This window comes from Halichoeres trimaculatus, unplaced genomic scaffold, assembly GCF_033239565.1.
Source record: "Halichoeres trimaculatus isolate MK-OKI-2021-1 unplaced genomic scaffold, fHalTri1.1 fHalTri1_scaffold_7, whole genome shotgun sequence".
NCBI lineage: Eukaryota > Metazoa > Chordata > Actinopteri > Labriformes > Labridae > Halichoeres > Halichoeres trimaculatus.
The window spans coordinates 38,622,426-38,646,548 of NW_027437185.1; the positions used below are offsets into that span (position 1 = coordinate 38,622,426).

The following is a 24,123-nucleotide window of genomic DNA, read 5'->3' on the forward strand; positions in this document are numbered from 1 at the left end:
TAAAAGAGTAAATTCTCTTCTTTGAGTCTGTATTCAGTTTATTTCAGGAGCCTGACGTTAATCTCTTCAGCACAGACAACAGTCTTAATGTGTGAGCAGCGTTTTGGGTAAATAAAGCGACTGATCGGAGCCTGAGAGAGGAAGCAGCCCAGGTCTTAGTGTCTCTAACACTCTCAGATTACAGATTATCTCCTTTCTTCGTCGTCTTCAGTTAGCGTCACTGTTTTGACGCAGTGAGGCTTAAAAAAAGCTGCAGTTTTTGTTTTCTTGTGTTGATCCTGAGCTGGAAACTGAGCTGGTCTTTTAAGTGTTTCATCATGGAAAGAGGAAAAATCTCTGCTGTTAGTTTCTGTCAGACAGGAGCAGTTTGTGCCGTATGCTCCTCTCTATTCCACTCATGAGTTTCTGTGACTCGCTTTCTTTCTGCTTTTTGAAACAGTCCCCTGTCGAGGTGAATCGGTATAACCCTCAGAAGGCTAAACAACAAAAGCATCTTTCCCTTTCTGTAGCTTTTCAACCCGGGGCAGACACAGAACCACTCAGGTTCTGAGTCCAATGAAAGACTCATCATTTTGTACAAATTGACTACTTTATTTGAGCGCAGGTAGAAATATTTAATTGAATCCAACCTTGATGTGTTTGAATGTGAGTCTTTCTTTCTGAAATGCTCAGTCCTTGTGTGTTTGATCAGAGATTAAATCAAAATATCAGTTTCCTGTCTGCGTCTCCGTCCTGAAACCAGTTTAACTCATCCTCTAACGTCTGACTCCGTCACCTTGAACACACAGCTCTTACCTTTATTATCAGTCAAATAACTCAATGTCACATGACCTCTGAGCGGTCAGGTGGATCATTTATTTAAACTTTAAAGTGTGAAGAAACTGGTGAAGTGTTGAGATGAAGTGGCGCCACCAACAGAGCTTTAGTTAGCGCTCAAAAACTCTCTCCATGCTTAGGAGAGTCTAATCCATGTGCCAAACTCCAGAGTTTAAAAGGACTCATTGTCGTATAATACAGTGAGGAAAATAAGTATTGAATACATCAACTTTTTTCTCATCACATTTATTTCCAAAGCTGCAAACAAACAAATTTCTCCCAGACATTGGTATTAACGTCAATAATCCACACACGAAAAGAAATCACAACGTTCAGGTCCATAAATAATGATTATGGTGAATTAAGTACGATAACACAGGAAAAAAGTATTGAACACGCTAACTGAGACTCATCTAATACTTAGTGGAGAAGCCTTTGTTTGCAATGACAGCTTCCAGAAGCTTCTTGTATGTTTGAACTAATGGCCCACACTGCTCAGGTGTGATTTTGGCCCATTCCTCTGCTCAGATTGTCTTTAAATCTGGAATATTCTTTGGTGCCCTCTGGTGAACCCTTTTCTTTACTTCTTTCCACAAATGTTCAGTTGGATTGAAGTAAGGTGATTGACTAGGCCATTCTAACAGATTGATTTTCTTTTTTGAAACCATTTGAGAGTCAACTTTGCCGTGTGCTTTGGATGGTTGTCCTGCTGGAAGGTCCAGCCACGTCTCATCTTCATCATCCTGGTGGATGGCAGCAGATTCAGATCAAGAATTTCCCCATACATGGCTCCATTCATTGCTCCGTCAGTTAGATGAAGTTTGCCAACACCATGAGATGAGAAACAACCCCATGCCATGATGCTTCCACCTCCAAACTTCACTGTTGGTGTAGTGTTTTTTGGCTGATGTGCAGAGCCATTTCTCCTCCAAACATGGTCTGTAGTATGACAGCCCAAAAGTTCAGTTTTGGTCTCATCTGACCAGACAACATTCTCCCAGTATTCTACAGGCTTGTCAAGATGCTGTTTAGCAAACTTTAAACCAGCTTCAACATGCCTTTTCTTGAGGAATGGAGTCTTGCGGGCTGAGCGTCCATAGAGGCCATGGCGGTGGAGTGCATTGGCTATTGTTTTCTCTGTAACAATTGTACCTGCTGCCTCCAAGTCTTTCTGGAGCACTTTCAGGGTGGTCCTTGGCTGGTTGAGTCCTCTTCTGACTATCTTTCTGACTCCCTGGTCAGAAATCTTCAAGGAGCTCCTGTGCGTGGCCTGTTGATGGTAAGGTGGTGCTTCTTCCACTTGTGAATAATGGCCCCAACGGTGCTGACTGGAATATTCAGGTGCTTTGATATAAGTCTGTAACCAGTTCCATTCTGATGCTGAGCAACAATCAGGTTGTGAATGTCTTCAGAGAGCTCTTTGCCTTTACCCATCATGAGGTGTGTGGTATTTAACTGCTTGGTGAAAAAACACCTTTTTTATAGGACCATCAATTTGCTCTAGCCCAGCTGATGTTGGTTTGCACTAATTGGAAGATCAAGTAATAATTACTGACAGATTTCAGGTGGTATGGTGCATTTCCTGTCCAAAGTATTCAGCCTTTCCATGGTGTGTTCAATACTTTTTTCCTGTGTTATCGTACTTAATTCACCATAATCATTATTTATGGACCTGAACGTTGTGATTTCTTTTCATGTGTGGATATTTTGAGTTAACACCAATGTCTGGGAGAAAATTTGGTTTGAATTGCAGCTTTGGAAATAAATATAATGAGAAAAAAGTTGATGTGTTCAATACCGATTATGTTACCTGTGAAGTGATGGCTTCCCGCCACTAGATGGCAGTGTTTTCACATTAGTGCCATTTTCCGAACTAGTGGAATTGAGAAATAAACAATTTCAAAGAGAACAATCTATGTTAGCATGCTGACACCAAACACTGAGCTTAAGTACGCCAAAGTGAGCCTTCAAGGCTCTACTATTCCTGAAAAAAAAAATACACAAGAACATCAGCTGTCAATCATCGTTAAACAGGAGATCAATCTTTGTTTTTAACCTCTAATAACTAATGAAAAATAAACTTCAGGAAAAAAAAAAACATTTAAACAGAAGACAGCCCAATAATAACTTTTATCTTTCTATCTCAGGTGTTTTTATTTTTTAATGTTTGACCACAGCCCATCTGGAATTACTGGGGAGACGGATTTTTTGACCTATACTTCAGCCAGCCACCAGGGGGAGCAGTTTTTTTGGAGACCTCATTCCAAAAGCTTTTAAGCCTAAACTAAGAAAATCTTGATTTGAATCTTCCCTCAGAGCCTCCTAACGAGGTGATGGATTACTTTTTGTATCCAAATAAATGATCCCTAAAAACAGACTCACAGTAACACAGTTACCTGAAAACTACCGTAATGAAAGAAGCAGAAATAAAATATCAAATACGTAAAGAAAAAACTGAGTCTGCACTCAGCCCACCACGCTCACAGCTCAGTCGAGATGGGAGCAGCACAGGCTGCTCACAATTAGTCTGCAATCCCTGACAAATGGGGTTGTTGGTGAAACGCTCTCCGTGCTGCATCCTGATGCGGCGGCAGAGAGAGGAGCCAGCCCGCGCTCAGTCATTAGTGGAGGGAATGAAATGGGACGGAAAGTTGCCAAGTGGCTGCCAGGTGCTCTCATATTCACACTCCAGCACGTGCGCTCAGCCAGAGATCAGCGTGCGTGCTCTCCGGGAGAGGCGCCGTGAGAGGCGGGAAGTAACACATTTCTTTTAGTCTCATTACAGCAATTCAATTTATTCCTGGAGCTTTTGGAGAATGACTCACGTCCTCACAGTACATTACAGAGTAAGTTACATAAGCTCAGTGCAGGCGGTGCCAGGATTTAATAGCTACTGTAGAATCTGCTGAGACATGTTAAAGGGCCAGTTCACCATGTTTATAACAGTCTGAGCTGTAGACAGTAAATTATAATCACTGAGGAAGCAGGAGCCCGCTGCAGGAGCTCGCTGCAGCCGGGGAAATGTTTCTGAGCTTTACTGGATTATCTCAACTCTCTTCCTGGAAGGAAACTAACTGAATTAAAGAAATGAAAATGTCACTTCTATTAAAGTGACTTCAGTTTATCCTTCAGTCAGACAAACCTTCACTCTTTTTAGAAACAGTGAATAATCTGTGCCTGTGTTGGGGATGAGTGAATGGAAACCAGCTTTGATAATAAATTTCATGTAATTCAATCAGATACAGCTTTAATAAGGAACCCAAGCTATGAATATTTAATCAAATCTCAAGATTAAATTAGAATCTATAATCTTATCTAGTTGGCAGAGGAGGCAGGAACACCACAGGGATTACAGGACGGCAGATAATCTGCAATAACCTGTTTGTACAGTTTCTGAAATTTTGAGCTGCACGATACAAACGGTGATGGAAACATCAAACACAAACTTACTCCAACATTTCTCCGTAGACGAAAGATCATCACCAACTACATCATCCAGAGAGCTTAGTGTGTGTTTAGATGTGCGTGTGAAGATGCACCACATCTTGCAATAAAGCTTTCAATTTTTTTCTTTGATTTTGGCAGATTTTTTTGTCTTTTCACTAATTTTTTGAATTTCAGTTTCTTTTTCAATTTTTTGCTAATGACCCCCCCCCCCCCCCCCCCCCCAAAAAAAAAAAAAAAACATTTTATTGAAGATTTTGCAAATTTCAATTTTTAAAAAAATTGTGCAGATTTTTTAAAAAAAAATATATTTTAATTACTTTTATTCTTTTTTTAATTTTGCAAATTTTTGAAATTGCATTTTGTTTTTATCAAATTAATAACATTCTGGCAGATGTTTTAAATTTCAAAAAGTTGCTAATTTTTTCACGTTTTAAAATTTATTTATTTATTTTTAATTTTGCAGCTTAAAGAAATAAAAAAAAAAATCAAAAAAATTGTGAAATTACAAACTTTTCAGGTTTTTCAAAACGTTTTAAGTCATTAAAAATAAAAAAAAGACTAAAACATCACATTTGCAATTTTACAAAAACAAAAAACTTCTCGTTCAGATAATTATTCACTTGATTTTTACTTTGTTTAGATTTTTATACACTTCTTAGTCCTGATTGTGAAGATAAAGTAATATTAATTAAAAAAAAGAAAAAGAAAAAAAAGAAATGAAATAAAATAAAATAAATTAAATTAAATAAAAATTCAATAAAAATTAAATTTAAAAAATAAAAATAAAAAATGAGATTTTGTGGCTCCTGAATGACTTTAATCCAGGTGAGGTTAGATAAAATGGCTCCTTTCAAAGTAAAGGTAGTAGACCCCTGGTCTAGAACCAACTTCAGTTTAAAAAGCACCTTTTGTAGTGAACAACACAACAGCTTAATATTTTACTTAAATTGGTATTTTTGGCATCATTGGAGTGCTCCTGCTTTTATTTCAAAAAGTTAAAGAGATAAAAAACCAGAGAGAAGTGAGAAAGTTTGGTTTTCCTGCTTTGTATGGACGCCTCGAGGGGAAAAAGAGAGTTTGATGTTTTCATCCTTGGTCCCTGTAGATCAGCATGAAAACAGCCTCATTGTCTCTTTAGTTTAAAGTCGTATCACAGTCAAATAATGAAAGGAGTCCACAGTGGATATGGGATATGTAGCCATTAGAAAAGAGGTGTTAAACGTGTTGATTAGTACCCGTGTGGAAATCCTCCACTCCAGCTTTGGCCACACTGTTTTAATCTGTGTATGAAGCACATCCTCTGTTCCCTGTGAAGTGGTTTGTGATGAACGTGTCAGACTGTGTTGAATAAATCTGATGTGATTGGAGCTGGCTGAGCCGGTGCAGTTTGGAAACATCAGCAGTCTTTCCGTGTGCCGTCAGCTGTGTTTGTAGAGCGCTACGAGCTGGATGTGGAGCAGCGAGCACCTCTCTAACCCGAAGCTGCCTCCTTTACCTGGAAACGCTCCAGGGTGGTTAAAAATGTAATGCACTGCTCTCTGCTGCGTTTGTTACTGAACACGTCTTTACCTGATCATCGGAGGCTTGTTGCGGCTTCAGTCAGTCCGTACTCCAGTGGATCTGACCCTTTGCTCTTTGAGTGCTGAAAAAGAAATGGCATTTGGCTGTTGAGTGGTGGAGTTTAAGAGGTAAAAGTCTAAACTGTGAATGCAAATGTTGTCTCTCCAGTCTGAGTGTTGCATCTTTTATAGCCTGAAAGCAGAAAAGCAGAGCAGGGTTACAGAGCTCAGATTTCATTGAAAGAACGGGCTCTCAGCTTCATTAACGATGCCAGGGATGTGTGATGTGTTCACTCAGAGCCAGACTGACGAATTAATGACACACTAACAAAGATGCCAAACAAATCAGACAAACGTGCACAACAAGCCCAAAGCAGTGCTACAGGGAACTGATATGAGTGTTTCCTATGGAGTAGTGAGAGTGCCAAATTACAAAAATAAATCTATAAAGGAAGGGAATAAATAGATGAATTAAAAAATAAATTATTTAAGAATCTAAAAAAGAATAAATAAATAAATAAATAAATGAATAAATAAATAAATAAATAAATAAAACAATATTTAAGACTCTATAAATGAATAAAAAAGTGAAGGAAAAATGAATTAAAAATAAATTATATATGATTCTATAAAAGAATAAAAATGAATAAATAAAGTATATAATAATCTATAACAGAATAATTAAAAAATAATAATCAATAAATAAATTTTACAAGAATCCACAAAAGAAAAGGCTAATAAAAGTATTAATATAAAGACAAAAAAAAAATAGAAAAGTGCTTCATGAAAAATATAAAATAAGAAAGAAAGTAGCTATATAAAGTGAAATTAATCAAAAAATAAACCCTTAGAAGAAAAGGCTAATAAAAGTAAAAATAAAAACACGAATAAATAAAAGTATTTAAATCACATTATAATGTAACTTTAAAAGTGAAGGAAATATGCGCAGAAAGATATTTTCTTTATTCATTTACTTTTTTATTTTTTTTATAAATTAAGCACTTTTCCATATTTTTTTTATTTCTTTATATTTCTGTTTTTATAAGACTTTTCTTTTGTGTATTCTTATATAACTTTTATTAATTCACTTTTTATTTATTTTTTATTATATTTTTTATTTATTTATAATTTCAGTGATTCTCATATAATTTATTTATTAACTCATTTTTTATTTATTCTTTCATAAATTCTTATATGTTTTTAAATTTTTTCATTTATTTTTCATTAATTCTTGTATATTTTTTATATTAATTATTTCATTGATTCTTATATAAGTTATTTATTAATTTATTTTTTATTTATTCTTTCATAAATTCTTGTATATTTTTTATTAATTTATTGTTTCATATATTCTCATATGATTTATTAATTTTTTCATTTTTTATTTATTTTCTCATAGATTCTTAATACTTTTTATTAATTTATTATTTTAAAGATCCTTATATAATTAATTAATTTATGTATTTATCCATTGATTCTTACATATTTTTTATTTATTTATTTATTAATTCAGAGATTCTCATATAATTTCTTTTTTAATTCATCTTTATTCATTCTTTCATACATTCTTATATATTTTTTTATTTATTATTTATTATTTCATTGATTCTTATATTATTTATTTATTTATGTATTTATTTATTTATTTATTTATTCATTTGTTTATTTTCTTTTATAGATTTTTTTTTTATTTGGCACTCTCACCACTCCATAGTTTCCAAACAGTCACATGAGTCGATTCATTATTAAAACAGTGAAATAACTAAAAATAAAACACAGCCCATGACCTCACTGTGGCGGTGCAGTCAGAGACGGGAGGATGGAGCGGAGTCGTCGAGGTGGAAGCAGAGTCATCAATGTTTTAAACTCAGCACCGAAGGCTTGAAAAGCTCTTACGCTCCAAATAGCTCCTCATAAAATGTTGACGAGTTGTTTATGCCACCAGGAGCTAACGCTGTGTTAGCGCAGCAATTAGCATACAGTGAGGAGGGGGAGGAGGGGTGGGGGGGTTCAGCAGGTGATAACACAACACCTTTGTCGTGTTGTAAACGGAAACAGGTCTGTCAGCAGGTCTGCTCCTCAGGGAGACGTTAATCCTGACACGCTGGAGTGAAATCTGAAATAATGAACAGCGTCTGCGTTTCCTGCACCCAGAGCCACCAAAACAACTTTAACCAAAAGCTCCCAGCCTTCATCCTCCATCCTTCATCCTCCATCCTTCATCCTCCATCCTTCATCCTCCATCCTTCATCCTTCATCCTTCATCCTCCAGCCTTCATCCTCCATCCTCCATCCTCCATCCTTCATCCTTCATCCTTCATCCTTCATCCTCCATCCTCCATCCTCCATCCTTCATCCTCCATCCTCCATCCTTCATCCTTCATCCTTCAGCGGTGCAGCTGCTTTCAGGCACGGCGTGGGATTGATAACCCAAGGACAGCCTCAGCCACAGCAAACGAGCTGAATCCCTTCATCACTACAGATAAACTGGTTAGAAAGCGTTCACCATCCAAAATAAACGTTTACACAACAACCTGAGTGTTAAGCTGCGTTTCCACCAAGCAGTACGGGTCGGTTCAGTACAGTTTGGGACGGTTTGGGACAGTTAGGTCTGATCCCGTTTGCGTTTCCACAGCAAACTGTGCCCCCTCGTGGTGGGCGGCGTGTAAGCTGGATGCCGGAAGCCACAGCTGGTAAACAATAGCGCGACGCCGTAGCAGCCTACCCCGCGATTAAATCCAACAAAGAAGAAAACGCGACACAGTAAACAAAGAGCAATGATGAAGACATGCAGCATTTCGTCCTCTCTGTGATTTTCATGTAACTCTCTGTTACAAAGTGCAATCAAGCTTCGTTTCAGAGAAGTCTGTGAGCCGCCAGGAGAAATGCAGCCGCTGTCGGGGAAAGTGACGATTCTTTGACCAATCAACCGTCTGCAGTGTGTTGCTCCACCTCCCGAGAGCGGATCGGTTCAGTCTGGCACCCATACGAAAGGGTCCCAAAAAAGTGGGACGGCTCGTCTCGGTTTTTAGGGATCCGTCCCGGGATGAGTCAGTGGAAACGCCGCTAAAAGCGCACCGTACCGAGACGAACCGACCCGGACTGCTTGGTGGAAACGCGGCTTTATTCTGCTACTCATGTGTTGAGTTTTCTCATGAAGAGGTGTCTCTGTCTGCACCGCTTCAAGTATCGAGTTATTTCAGATTAAATCAGGCTCCTGCTGTGAAATCACCTGTTTATCATGTTTTCATGTTTAGAAATAGTAATTACACCAGACATGCAGACTTTCTGTCACACACAGAAGTGGCTCAGTTGCCGTTACCGTTAGCGACAGTGAAATGAGGCATTACTGTGTTTTCATCAGACACACGAGTAATGATGAGAACAATCATGTTGACACGTCTTTAACAAAGAGTTGATGCTAAAGTCAACTTTTCATCGACAAATCTCACACAGCTACCTGTGTGTCTGTGTAACCTCAGTCAGAGAGGATCTCCTGCAGCGTCTCTGGATCAAACCAACGTAAGATGGACAGGGGGGATGTTTTTCCATGTTTGAATGTAAGGCACAAGTAGCGACTTGTATTGACTTTAAAAATGTCACAGATAACAGGAGCAGACTAAAAAATAAATATGTTTCTGACCTGGATCACTCAGACAGACTCAGGACAGGAGCTGCAGATTTAGGCCTGGACTACACGTTCATGGATATTTTTTTTCACCGCATATCTTTGTCAATGAATAGAGTCAAGGTTTGGCAGATGTGCTCTTTTGCCCTGATTTTAATGAGGCATTTTATTTCCTCGCTGTTCCACGTGAGCCCACGACTCATTTTTTCTGTTCTTCAGGCTTCTCTACTTCTTCTTCTGCAGTTGTTGAGTCTTCTACTCATTCTTCTTCTACTGTTTTGACTGTACAGTAGTCAACCAGGCTCACTACCATGTGAGCCATAGTTATGAGTCCGTTGTGTCGGTTGCTGGGGCATCAGTGTTCTCACAGCACAGGAACCGCTACAGGGCTCGGATGGAGGCAAGCCGAGACCACCTATTTTTGGCGATCTTGACCCGCTTGTTTTGTCTCACATTCAAGAGCGATTACTGTGTTTACATATGTCCAAACTAACCAGACTTTCGGGGGGACTGCCCACGGTTTCAGTACAATCGCCCCAAACGATCCAGGTGTGAATACACCCTAAAAATCACTTGGCCTGCATCAGCCAATAGTATCCAGCTGCATCCCTGCAGGCTGCAGTCTCATGGCGCTGTTTTCTCGCAACAGCGCCACCCAGTGAATTGGAGTTGTCTTTCAGTTCACACTGGTGATTCTCAAAATCTAACTCATTGGAGATGTTTGTGGCATAATTGACCAATAATTATGTAATAATAATTAGCAAAAAATGTTTTAACTCATAATGACATGTATTAAAACAAATATATATGTATTTTCAATCTTAACATGCACACACTAACTTAGACATTTCTATGTAGGTCTAGGGTTCCTCATCAAATTCACAAACTCTGTTTTCAATATCATTTTTATTCCCCCTTACCTCACAATCACTGCTTGGTTAATATAGTTAACATTGATTTTTCTCTGTAGAAATGCATGAACCGGATTTAATTACTGTAATTTGCACGATAGTTATAAAATAAACTATTAATTACAAATTAATATAGAGGCATGTTAAATCAAACAATGTTTCCACTTAATTACAAAAAGTACATTTAACTCAATCTCACAGTTTTGTGTTGGTGTCGTTTAAATAAGTGAAGATAGTGTGATCAATTACTGTTTATTTTCTACATGCTAATTTTGATGTAAAATTATCCAACGTTTGCACAATTTTTAAACAAATAAAAGTACACATGTGACTTCGGTTTATCTAAGACAAGATATTCTGTATTACACTGCACATGTGCGACTGAGCGCAGTGAGACTGCAGCCTGAAAAGCTGCAGCTGGACCCTTCTCGCATCAGCAGCAGTGTTGGGTTGATATAAAGCTGTATATCTGAACAATAATTAATCGTTAATCATATATAATGATCACTCATCCATCTAGAAAATTGATTTTTTTAGTTTTATTTCGTTAATTTTTGTTAGAGGCCCCCTAGTGGCCGTGGGGCCCTTGGCAGACGTTAAGTTAACTCATGCCTCAGGTTGGCTCTGCTCGTGCTGCTCCTCTTCCTGTAACCTGTGCTCTTCAGACACTGAAAATTTCTAATAATGCATCACTTCATCAGACGTATACGAGTGGACATTTAATAATGCTGTAAGTGTGATTCAAACAGGAAGCAGAGTCTCTCCTTAAAGGTAAAGAAGCAAACAAGTTGTTTCTTGTTTTCTCTCGTAGATTGATCCCGTGGGGATTCAGGAGATGTTGAGCGTGACAGCGAACACTGAATCAAAGGAAATAAAAGAAATCACTTTTTGTTTTAGAGTATTTTCTTTTCACCACTTTAGGAAATGTGTCTGATGAGTAAAAGCTGTTGGATGTCTCTCGGCCGTGGCGCCGGCTGAATGTGGGCGGAGTTAGGAGCAGTTTACATCTCTCTGTTTACACGTCACACCAAACATATCCACAAATCGGTGACATTCAGAGCCGTGTGCTCCTGAGACGCTGCTGTTTAACTCAGCCATCGATGAATACATTACACTTTTGTTTGCTTGACAACAGGTTGGCTAAAAATACCCTGCTACAGTCGGAGCTGGCGTTCCACATGCAGCCGCTCTCTGAGACGTTCAGAGGAGCTAATGGAGCAGCGTGTCAGCGCGTATGAGCCAACCTGGCAGTGTTTATGCGCCGGGTAGAGTTTGAGCTTTATTTTAGCGGTGGTTTCTCCTGATTTGCATCTCCTTGTTCTTCTTCACGGGCCTTGTGGGGCAGCTTAACTCGGAGCAGCGCGTGAGCTCAGGGCCTCCGCCTGTTGTTTACCGCGCTCTGCTCTTTCTCCCACAGGACTCTGAGCGGCTGTAATGGAAAACATCGGATGATAGCAGACAAACATCCTTAGTTTAGATAGCAAAGAAAGAGCCACTCAGGAAACGGGAGAGGCAGCGTTTTATTCTTATTTTGAAGAAAGAGATGCACGTCGAAGAGCAAAACGGAGGCTTTCTGCTGTGTGAGCGTTTGTGTGAGTGTTTGTGTGAGTGTTTGTGTGAGTGTTTGTGTGCATTCAGATTCAGCCCGCGCAGCAGAGACGTCAAACAGAGCAGCTTGTTACACGTTTGTGGAGGGCAGTTCCTATTATAAGACGCCGTGTTCCTCCTCAGAGCTGCGATAGCGAAGCTTTCATCCTCCTGCAGCGACAATCTGATCATGTCCGCCACGTCCGAGCGTTCCTGTTATCCCTTTCAGAGCGTGCCCGCCTCATTACGCATGCACCGGAGGTCTGCGCCCTTCAAACGCCGCTCACCGGAGGAACATATGTCAGGACCTTGATGTTGCACACACGCTTTGACTAAAGGTCAACATTTTACCTGCACCCAGGACGTTTTCTGCCTGCTTTGGTTTTAATGAGACACTTTAGGCTAATTTTCTTTGCGTCTAACGCTGCTTTACACAGCGGGGTGCTCTGCTTTGTTTTCAGGAGCAGTTATCAGAAAGGTGATGATCTGTGAGCAGCCTTGAGGACGACCAGGGGTTGGCTCAATGAAGGGAAATATCAAACAAACGAAGCAGTTATGATGCAAACATGTCTTCCTGTTTAAGTTGTCGTCAAGCTAACGTGACACAGAATGTGGGGCATTGGGTCGTCTCCCGATCAGAGGGTGAAGGGTTCGATTCCAGTGTGTGAAGGACAGAAGAACAGTTGGAGAGGTCTTAACCTGAGATCACACTTCAGCTGACATGTGTCTGAAAACGTGATCAGATCTACACAGTCTCCTTACTGTTTAATAATCCATTCATCATCATTTAAACAGTTCGTTGGTGCATTGATTTAGTCCATATCGCTCCGTGACAGAGCTCCCAACTCAAATTACCTGAGTGTCGAATCAATTTCCCACACTGAAATGAGTTACATAGTTAAATTACCATTAACCTGTTCTGGACCCCCCAAAAAACACCTCAGTTTTTTTGTGACATGTTTTTAAATTATAAAAAAATAACTAATAAATAAAAAATATTGTAAAAAAAACAAACAAAAAAACAAAACACAAAAAAAACGATTTTTTGAAGATTTTGCAAAATTTTGAAAGTTTTGCAAGTTCTGATTTTTTTTTTAATTTTTGCAAAACTTGCTTATAATTGAAATTACTATTTGATTTTTTTTTTATTTTTTTGAAGTTTTTCGTTTTTTTTCTTCTTTTTTTTTATTTATGAATTTGGACAAATTAATACAATTTCGAATTTTTGGAATATCCTGCAACTTTTTTTTTTATCATTTATTTATTAATTCACTGAAAAAAAAATTGCAAGTTTATGAAATTCCAAATATTTGGAATTTTCTGCAACTTTTTTTTATCATTTATTTATTAATTTACTGAAAAAAAATTTGCAAATTTATTAAATCCAAATATTTGGAATGTTCTGCTTTTTTTTATGTACTTATTTATTTATTATTAATGGAAATTTTTGCAAAGTAATGAAATTGAAAATTTCTGGAAATTTCTTCAACTTTTTATTATTTATTCATTTACAAATTTTTTTTTAGCAAATTTATGAAATTTTAGTTTTTTTCCCCAAAATTTTGCAACTCTAATTGTAATTTCATACGTAATGTAATTTTATGCAATTTTTTAAAAATATATTTAAAAGAAATAAGCAAAGACATCACATTTGCAAATTTTTAAACACAAAAAACTTTGCGTTTCGATAATTTTTCACTAGATTATTTCTTTTTAGAATTTATCCACTCTTTTGTCTTTATTGTGAAGATAAAGTAGATTTTGTGTCTCCCGAATGACTTTAATTCAAGTGAGCAACGACAAAATGGCTCTTATGAAAGTGAAGGTTGCAGACCCCTGGTCGTAATGCATTGAGCTGCTGCCACGTGATTGGCTGATTAGAAAGTTGCGTTAACGAGCAGTTGGACAGGTGAGTGTGTGTGTGAAGTTTGGTTGAAGTGTTTTTGTATCTTCACTTTAACATCAGATAAATCGTTTAAGAAGAATCAGTAATCAGCGATTCACCGCTCTCTGAGTGTGGTCATTGTATAGAGTAATGGAGAAATCACTAAGAGCTATAGCATGTCTTCATCTTTTGTAATGTAGCTCTATTGAATTCAGAAAAACAAAGACACAGAGTCTGTCTGTGGAGTGGTTTAGCTTTATTCAATCTTTGAAAGTAATGATCGTCAGGAAAGTGTCTTTTGTTTGAGCTCAGTAATCCTCATTCTTTGTTGATTCTCAGCAAAAGCTAAATTCACGTGTAGTGTTGTCATGTAATTGTAAAATCTATCCCTGCTGTGTTTGTACATCCTCGGTCATCGCCGTGTTTTCACTCTGAGGCTTCGCTCCAACCTCTGGATCACATTGAGCGCCGTGTCTTTCTGTCCACGCTCTGAAAAGTAATAGGTCATCAATAAATGAGCGGCACAATCCCTCATTTGTCTGGGACGTCAGCTGACGAGCAGGCCGCTGGACGTGCATGCTGATAACAAATGACGGCGCCCTTCACTGACCCTGCTGGCGGCAGAGGAGGCCTGTCCGTGCGACACAGATTCACTAAATAATCATTATGCCGGGGCACCGCGGGGATTTAATAAACTGGCAAATTGACTGGCTCCAATCAGGTCACGGCGTGCACACCGTATCTGGTCTAAATCCTCTGTGACGGCCGCGGGATAACGCCGGCCTGAGAGGAGGGAGGTGCTGAGGATTAACACTTTAAGTCTGTTTGTTTACGGCCTCGTTCGATACCTAAACTCTGGATTAGATATTCATGAAAGCATTTTAATCAGAGTTTAGGGATTTAATTTCACCTGACGTCTGACGCTGATCTGAAATGGGAAAAAGAAAAACACTTCCTGTCTCTGTTTCTAAGCAGGAAGTGAAATAAAGTCTCAACATTTGCTGAGGCATGCCGGCGAACACCCGGCGCTTCTGAGAGTTCATATATCAGGAAACCATTCAGCTCAAAGCCAAATGCATCATAGATTGTAATTAATGCGGTGAAGCTCCACGCCACGGTCGATTTTTATTTGTCAGCAGCAAAAACACAAAGTGTGCCATGGGAGAGGAAAGTTTGTGGGAGCTGCTCTGACCCTGTTTGCTCCACAGCGAGCTCACAGTTTCTGAAAGTGATGCTCAGACATGTTGTTTTCATACGTGTGATACGTCCTGACAGTGAAATCATGTCTCAGGATGAATCAGATCGCTCCATCCAGGCGTCAGCATGATGAATATTTAAAAAATCCATTTCTCATAACCTCAGCTTTGACAATAGATAAATAAGCAACAGACGATGACCTCGCCTCAGGTTCATGGAGTCGATACGGGAGGAGAGTGAATGAACCCTGACAGAAAAGATTTAAAAATTTTCATCAACAAAACACAGTTACAGAGAGATTTCTGACAGCATGTTGTGGAAGTTTGTATCACATCAAAAGCACCGATCAATCCAGATTAAACTTTGGAGAAAGGAAACGGAAATTATTTATCTGTATTTTATTCAAAGCAACACATTAGAGCTCCATCCTCACAAAAAATAAATGAAGAAAGAATTTTTTTTTTTTTAAATAAAGAATAAATAATAAATAAATAAATTAATTAATTAATTAATTTAAAAAAACATCATATAAACAAATAAATAAATAAAAAACACCATGTAAACAAATAAATAAAGAATAAATAAAAAATCATCATGTTAAAACATAAATAAATACATAATAAATCATCATGTTAATTAATAAAAATAAATGAATAAAAACATCATGTAATCAAATAATTAAATAAAAAAACAACATGTAAACAAATAAATAAATAATAAATAATAAATCATCATGTAAATAAAAATAAAAAATAAAAAATCATCATTTAAATAAAAAAAAATCATCTTGTAAATAAATAAATAATAAATAAATTAATTAATAAAAAAAATAATCATGTCTTTCCTGTTTAGCACCTGAGATAATTTTTATTCTTTTCTTTTTTTATATTATTTTTAATTGTTTATTTATGTATTTTTTGAAAATCTATTAAGAACAAACATTTTTATTGGAAGAATAAAGGAGCACAGTTTTTTGATAAGACTCTGAACAGCTTCCAGCATTTCTGCACTGGTCCAGATGTAAACCCGGGATGGGTACCAGGTACTGATTCATGTAAAATTAAATGGTTCCATGTTTTGGTACCTGAACTCATCCTTGTTACTGTGAGGAAGTGGAAGAGTGGGAGATTTACCATGCCTGACATGAACCCAGCATTACGCGTTTATATCATGAGAAATAAAAGTGTTTAACTGAAAAACTTTGCGATTTTATCATTAAAGAAATATATGTTTATGACCACATAAACACACAAAAGTACCCAAAACTGGTACCGTTGTGTACTGGTACTGATTACCGGCTAAACAAAGCTCAAACTGAGGTTGTTGCTTTTGGAGTCAGATCACAGAGATTCACAGTCGGTGAGCAGCTCCAGGTGTTAAAGTTAAAAACCACGAACCAGACCAGAAACCTGGGCCTGATCATGGACTCAGACCTGAACTTTAACAAACACACTGAGACGGTCACAGAGTCGGTCTCCGGTCACTTAGAGAATCTGTGGAGGATTTAAGGACTGATGTGTCAGCAGGACCTGGAAAAACTGGTCCAGGCTTTTATTCTCAGTAGACCTGATGACTGTAGCAGCCTCTTCAGGTCTCACTAAAAATTCAAGGCGCCTTTCAAGGCACCAAGGACGCCGTACAAAACACAGTTAAGAAACACTTCAACAAAATTAAAAAAGAAAAAAGGATGAATATAAAAATATTCATCACACAAACAGAAGATGTGAAGTGTTCTTGTTTTGATTACAACCAGCACTCTCAGCTCTGAAGCAGCTGACGCCGCCACGCTGCTCAAAGGAGACATTTTCCCTCAGCTCACCTGGATTAAAGTCATTCAGGAGCCACAAAAACTACTTCATCTTCACCATAAAAACAAAAAAGTGGATAAAAATCACTAGAGAATAATTATCTAAACCAGAAGTTTTTTGTATTTTTCAAATTGTACATGTGATGTCTTGTTTTGTTAGTTTCAATAAATTTGCAAATATTTAAAAACAAAATGAAAAATTTGTAATATTGTATATTTCATTAGTTAGCAAAATTTTGTGGCAAAACTTTTCAAAAAGAATAAAGTTAAAAATTTTGCTAATTTTATTTTAAAAAAATCCAAGTTAAAAATTAGACAAGAAATGTGTTGGATATTCAAAAATTTTAAAAAGTAAAAGAAAAAAATTAAAATGTTAAAAAAATACATTATTGTAATTTCAAAAAATGCTTTAGAAAATAATTTAAATTATGTCATTTTTTGTTTCAATTTTAAAATATTATAAACAATTTTTTTAAATGATTTCAAATAATTTGCTAAAATTTGAAGAATTTCCAAAAATGCTGAGATTTGCAAAAAATTTGCAAAAAATACATCTATTGTTATTTCAAAAATGTTGCTTAATTAAAAAAAAAAAAAAGAAAAGTAAAGAAAAAGATTTTAAATAAATTGCAAAAGAATTGTAGAATTCCAAAAAATGTTGATATTTGCAAAATTTACAAAAAAATACATCAATTTAAAAAACAATTTTTTTTTTGCTAAATTAAAAAAATTGAAAAAAAAATAATTTAAATAATTTGCAAAAAAAATTAGAATTTCAAAAAATGTTGAGATTTGCTAAATTTGCAATATTTCAAAAAAAAGAAATAGAATTGATATTGTGAATTTTAAAAGCAAAAATGTAAAGGCATAATTTTATTTAGAGTCAGTGTCTTTAATCATCAATACCCTCTGTAAGAAAAATAAAAATTCTTTATTTTAATTTTTTTTTAAAGCTACAAGGAGCCACTGCAGAGTCAAAGGGCCACATGAGGCTGCAGAGCCACAGGTTGAACACTCTTGCCTCAGAGGATAAAACCTGATCTTGTTTGATATTCAAGCCAAACATCCAACCTGTGATTTGATTGGTCTGTTCCTCCTCCCGTCTCCTCTGTGCGATCCCTTCACGGTGACAAAGCGTGTGTCTCTTCTTAACATGCATCAGGCGTGTTGTGTGATTTATTCTGTCGTCATTAAAAAAGGATTCATGGGACAGTTTCATGAGGCCGTTTGCTGCTGGGCCTGTACCGCCGCAGCGTTCATTCATCAGCTCTGAACGCTCAGTGTGTGGCGATGTGTTTGTGTGACGCGCGGACACCACAGCTCTCAGAGCAGCCATTAAAACGCTCTCACTCATGCGGTAAAAAGGGAAACGATGAGACGTATATTTTTATTGTATCCTCATTACTTTGGTAGTTTTCTAAAGGACAGTACAGGAACGCTCGCGGCTGCGCTGACCTTTACACAAATAGAGTAAGTGGTGGACAAACCTGTAATCATTTCCTGCTTAATCATTTCCAGCAGAGCGTTTCCTCTGACTTTATATAACCCTGCAGCCTGGAGAGGATGATCATCATATCTACACTCATCACTCGCCGTTTCTGCGCCGCGCTGTCAGAGAGCGGTCTGAGTGTGAGCACGCCGAGGTCTAAACGCTCTCATACTTCACGTAACGTAACATCCATCCCAAAAAGGCAGCTTCATAAAAACACAGCGTTGGTTTGTTTCTGCTCCTCAATCCTCTGTCTCCTCACTCCTCTGTCTCCTCACTCCTCTGTCTCCTCACTCCTCTATCTCCTCACTCCTCTGTCTCCTCACTCCTCTGTCTCCTCACTCCTCTCTCCTCACTCCTCTATCTCCTCACTCCTCTGTCTCCTCACTCCTCTGTCTCCTCACTCCTCTGTCTCCTCACTCCTCTGTTTCCTCACTCCTCTGTCTCCTCACTCCTCTGTTTCCTCACTCCTCTGTCTCCTCACTCCTCTCTCCTCACTCCTCTATCTCCTCACTCCTCTGTCTCCTCACTCCTCTGTCTCCTCACTCCTCTGTTTCCTCACTCCTCTGTCTCCTCACTCCTCTCTCCTCACTCCTCTATCTCCTCACTCCTCTGTCTCCTCACTCCTCTGTCTCCTCACTCCTCTGTCTCCTCACTCCTCTGTTTCCTCACTCCTCTGTCTCCTCACTCCTCTGTTTCCTCACTCCTCTGTCTCCTCACTCCTCTCTCCTCTCCTCAGAGTTCAGGGTCTTCTGCAGACCTCCCCCCGACACCTGAAGGCTGGGGATGAAAACGTCTGGCTGAAGGACGCCTTCCTCCCTCCTGATTCATCCTTTCCTTTCCTTTCTTTTAACACTCCCAAACTCCTCAGTCCTTGGAGCGAATAAACCGTCCATCAAGAGCCAGAGCCTCTTGTCGTAGAGGTCGTCTTCTTAGAGAAAGTGTTTGTTGCTGAAATGTTGAGGTTTATTCCTGTAAAGTTTTACTCAAGCACAGCAGCATTGTTTCCAGGCTCTCATAGCCCCTCTGTTCAGAACGCTCTGATTTAGTGGGCGTGGCCTTCATATGTAAATGAGCCACCGCTGATACCGCCCCGCTCTTCCACGTCACTGAGAGCGGCGCCACGAGCTCTGAGTGCACAATGTTTAGAAAACAGAGAAGCTCCTTTACCGTAACATTACAGGCTAAAACAACAGGCTAACTGCAGCTAAAGTTAGCATCCTGAAGCTAACACAGAGACAGGGGGGACACTGAGGAAAAGCTCTTCCATCTGCTCCACAGCACACAGCATTTAAAATACTCACATTTCCAGGGTCCCAGGTTTGTTGGAGGATGGTTGGTAATGCGCCTGGATTCAGGACCAGTCTATTGGCTAGCCCTCTGTTGGACTGTCCAAAGTTGGAAAAGCAGTCGGCCGTGAAGTGACTAGCACACACATGCTCAGTTTTACTGAGTGTAGCTGGAACATTTCCTGATAAATGAACTCTAGACACTTAGTCTGTCTTCTTCTGAGATGGGAAGCTTGAGCATGGAGCTATGTGGCTGTTTACAGCCAAAAACAGAGCAGTGATGGCTCTTCAACTTTGGCATTCTCCTTTGGGGGTCAGGTCAGACTTGCTCCTGATTGGTCATGATCTTTGAGACACATTCAGACTTTCTGTCCAACCTGTGTCTGTCCCTGCAGGTGCATTCAGGGTCCACTGTAAAACCCAGAGACTAAAAGCAGAGCCATACTCTCCACAGACAGAGTTTTGTCTTTGTGCTTGACTTTAAAATCGGACTGTTCTCAAACTGAGATACTACACAAAACTAAACGTTGAGAGAGAAATGTTGCAGATATTAACACTTGGTGTAACCTTAACGCCAGCCTCTGAACAGCTGTATGGATTTATTCAAAGAGCAAACCTTTTGGCTGAAAGTAAAGTGTTTATTAGCTAAAACGCTAAAGGTCAGAACGATAAAATGTGACTGAACTAACAGGATTTTGTGTCAGGAAACCAAGACTGAAACTGAAATAGCAGCACTCAGAGTGACCTTTGGCTGCAGCCCACACCTCGTCACATGATGAAGTGGTGAGAACGGCGTCTTTATTTAAAGACGCTAACGTGAGGATGTGCACGGACCAATGAGGAAACAGTCTGTGAAGAATATTTCATCCACCAATCATCGATGTTGGATTGGATAAATGGATCGTTGTAATTTCTTGAACTTGTGAAACTTTGGTATTTGCTGTATGCGTTTGAGATTTTGCTCCATAGACCAAAAAACTGACTGAGATCTGCAGAAAAATCAACAGATAATGAAACTTTCCTTTAATACGATGACTTTAACCTGTGGATGTGAAACAGTCGGGGTGATGGTTTATCGTTTTAAAAACGTAGTTGAATCGTCGGTAAATGTTTGCTTTGTGTTTGCATGTGAGTCACTTCTTCTCGTTTCACCTCTGCAGGTTTCATGGGACACGCCGGCCTCCCGGGTCCGTGTGAGCACAAGTACTGCGGCCTGGGGCGTCACTGCGTGGTCAACCATGACACCGACCAAGGAGAGTGCCGGTGCTTGGATCACTGCAAGCCGCACTACAAGCCCGTGTGCGGCTCGGACGGGAAGCTGTACCAGAACCACTGCGAGCTCCACCGGGCCTCCTGCCTCAGAGGACACAGGATCACCATCATGCACAGCGAGGAGTGTTTCTACAAAGGTAGGAGGCCTGAGCTTTCTCTGATGGGAGGTTTCATCCACATGAACAAACACAAACACTCTGAGTCTGGAGTAAATAACGTCTGAGAGAAAAGCAGAGAGTTTGTTTTTGATGAAAGTTTCTGCAGATGTTTCAGTAACGTACAGAAACAAAGGTTAACTCTTACTTTGGTGTGATTTGACTGGTATGAAAAGAGATGACCCAGAAAGAGAACAGTGTGCAGGAGTCCAGCACATGCAGATTGAGTATGGGTCCCCGAGTGGGACACAAATACCAAGCTGTGGGCAGTTTTTGAGCCACGCCGACCAGCTGAGCCACACAGGGCTGCAGCAAGGTTAGCCATGACCCAGAGGAAGAATGAATGAAGGTGAATTAAAATGACTCTCTGAGCAGAAGGAAAAACTGAGTCATTAATGAGCAACAGACTCAATCAGGCTGGAGAAACACAACCAGACAAATCAGGGATCTGCAGCCTGTACTCTGAGAGGAGCCGTTGGTCCTCAGCTCAGCTGGGTTAAAGTCATTCAGAGCCACAAAATTAACTTTAACTTCACGATAAAGACACATTTGTATAAAACTCTATACAAAGTTTAAATCTAGTGAATTATTATATGAATGAAACAAGTTTTTTGAAGTCATAAAATTGTACATGAGATGTCATTTTTTTTCTTTTTATTATTTATTTTCAAAAGCTTTTTAATTAAAAAACAATAGCAAAATAATAAAAAAATAAATAGAAAAATAGTTTAAAAATTCAGAAGCTTTTGGAATTTTTGCAAATTTTCAAAAATATTCAGAAAATGTGAGGAAATAGCAAGAATTTTTTGAATGTTTAAAAAAAATGCAAAATTAAAAAAGAAATTTAAGAAATTAGCAAAAATTAAAAAAAAATGTAAAAAAAAAAAATTAAAAAAATAAAACAATTTTGAAGTCTCAATAAAATGAAAAGAAAAAAATACTCACTTTAAAAAAAAAAATAAAAATTCTTAAATTTATACTTGAATTTGATAACATATATTGATAATATTGCACACAGAAATAAAATCTGTATTTTCTTCCAGATTTGTATTTTTTGGCTTTATTATATTACCATAGCTGTAAATCTTAAAAAAAAAATAGAGAAAAATAAATAAATAAAAATTGAGTTTTAAAAAACTGCCAAAATTAAAAAAAAATGAAATTTTAAAATTATGCAAAAACATTAAGACAATTTTTTCAAATTTTAATCAATCTAAAACAATGAAATTTTAAAATTTAGATTTTTTTGAAAATAAATATAAAAAAATTATCAAAAATATGATAATATTGTTAAATGTATCATTTTAGTTGATTGCTAATGTCTTGCCACATATCAAGCATGTATGTATGACAGATGGAATAAAGATTTAGTTTAACTAAATGTTAACGCAGGATTTTATTTAGTGTCAGAGTCTTTAATCATCAATGACACATTATGTTTTATTTCAATTATATTTTTCAAAGCTACGAGGAGCCACTGCACAGGAGTCAAAGGGCCACATGAGGACCCAGAGCCACAGGTTGAAGACCCTTGAGCCAAACTTTGTCCAGTTTACTGAAGCTCCTCTGTAATCTCTCTGTGAGGTTGTTAAACTCATCGCTCAAACATTAACTTTGCCTCAGACTGAAATATGGATAAACAGTCAAAGGAGGGAACAAAGAAATCAATCACTCATCTCTGTTCTGCTCATTTCTTCAAGATTAAAATAAGTGACTCAAACTAAACGGACTCAGTAAATTAACTTTGTGGAGTTAAAGGAGCAGTTCACCATTTTGAGAGTTGAGATTTTGTACTTGTTGGCTCAGGATAACAGCCTTCATGCTGTGAGTATAACGAGGATGGAAACTGTAAATCAACCAGTCTTAATAAGTCAATCTACCTGCCAGCACACCTGGAGGTCACTAATCAAGTAGTTGCCAGGCAACAAGTGGAGACCCAAGAAAGTGACTGCGTGGAGCCAAGAAATAGTTCCGAACATAACACGCAGGATATGAAAAACGCTTATTTTTACTCTCTGGTGTGTGTGTGTGAACAGGAAAAACAAACAGTCGAGTCAATAAAAGGTGAAAATTAAGAGAAAGAACTCCTCAAAGGAAGAGACAGGATCAGGGGTAAAATAAGCTGATAAACACACAGGATCCTGTGTTTGATGAGAGACACTCTGACAGGGATCAGAGTCTGATCGCAGTCACACAGCTCTGTGCCAAACGCTGCGCTTGCTTAAGAGGCAGGAGCAGGTGGTGGAGCTGTAGTGTTCATATTTCCCCAGAGAGGCTCCACTGCTCTCCACCATTGATTGTATAAACACACCAATTATTCTTGGTCCCTGGAAACAAGGCTACTCTCCCTTTTGTAAAGCCAGACATCATCGAAGTAAGAGCTCCTGGCTGTCGGCGCCCTCTTCCATCCAGGCCAGAGGCGTAATGGTGCTCACAGACGGCGAGCGCGGCCATGATATTCATACACCATTGACTGAGCCTCTGCATTGATTCGACAGGGTTGCTTAGCTCACTTGTTAGCTCAGAAAAAGAAACTCTGCACGACTCTGTGAGCAGCTTTGGATCCATGCGCTGCTGCTGCTGCTGCGGCTGATGAAACTCTCTGCGGTCCTCCTCTCTCAGAGGTTTGGGTGAAACGTCCTCGGGCTGTGGAGCTGTAACACAGCAAAACAAAACACAGCATCAGGAGCACAGCCTTTCACTGCTGAGATGTTCAATTTATCGGTGAACAGAGTCTCTCTGCAGGGGGAGAAACACGTGCAACCTTTCCTCAGCAATGCTCTGTGAAATAGACTCTATCACAAGGGTGTTCAACCTGTGGCTCTGGAGCCTCATGTGGCTCTTTGACTCCTTTGCAGTGGCTCCTTGTAGCTTTAAAATCTTATTGAAATAAAGAATAGTTATTTTTCTTCCAGAGGTTGTTGATGATTAAAGACACTGACACTAAATAAAATCCTGTGTTAACATTTAGTTGAACTAAATCTTCATCCCATCTGTCAATAAAGCCTGCCACCGCTCTACTTCACCTCCTACAACATCAACAGCCCACCAACTTTCCATGCACCTGTGGCTAACCTCAAG

At 38.5% G+C, this 24,123-nt stretch overlaps 1 protein-coding gene across 2 annotated transcripts in view; it reads left to right on the forward strand.

The window, feature by feature from the left end:
- Positions 1-24,123, forward strand: part of fstl5 (follistatin-like 5) — a 279,805-nt gene that overhangs the window by 85,738 nt on the left and 169,944 nt on the right. For both annotated transcript variants that reach the window (XM_074674483.1, XM_074674484.1), the window contains exon 4: positions 20,776-21,024. In XM_074674483.1, the coding sequence (XP_074530584.1) occupies positions 20,776-21,024 (249 nt within the window). The remainder of the gene's footprint in view (positions 1-20,775; positions 21,025-24,123) is intronic.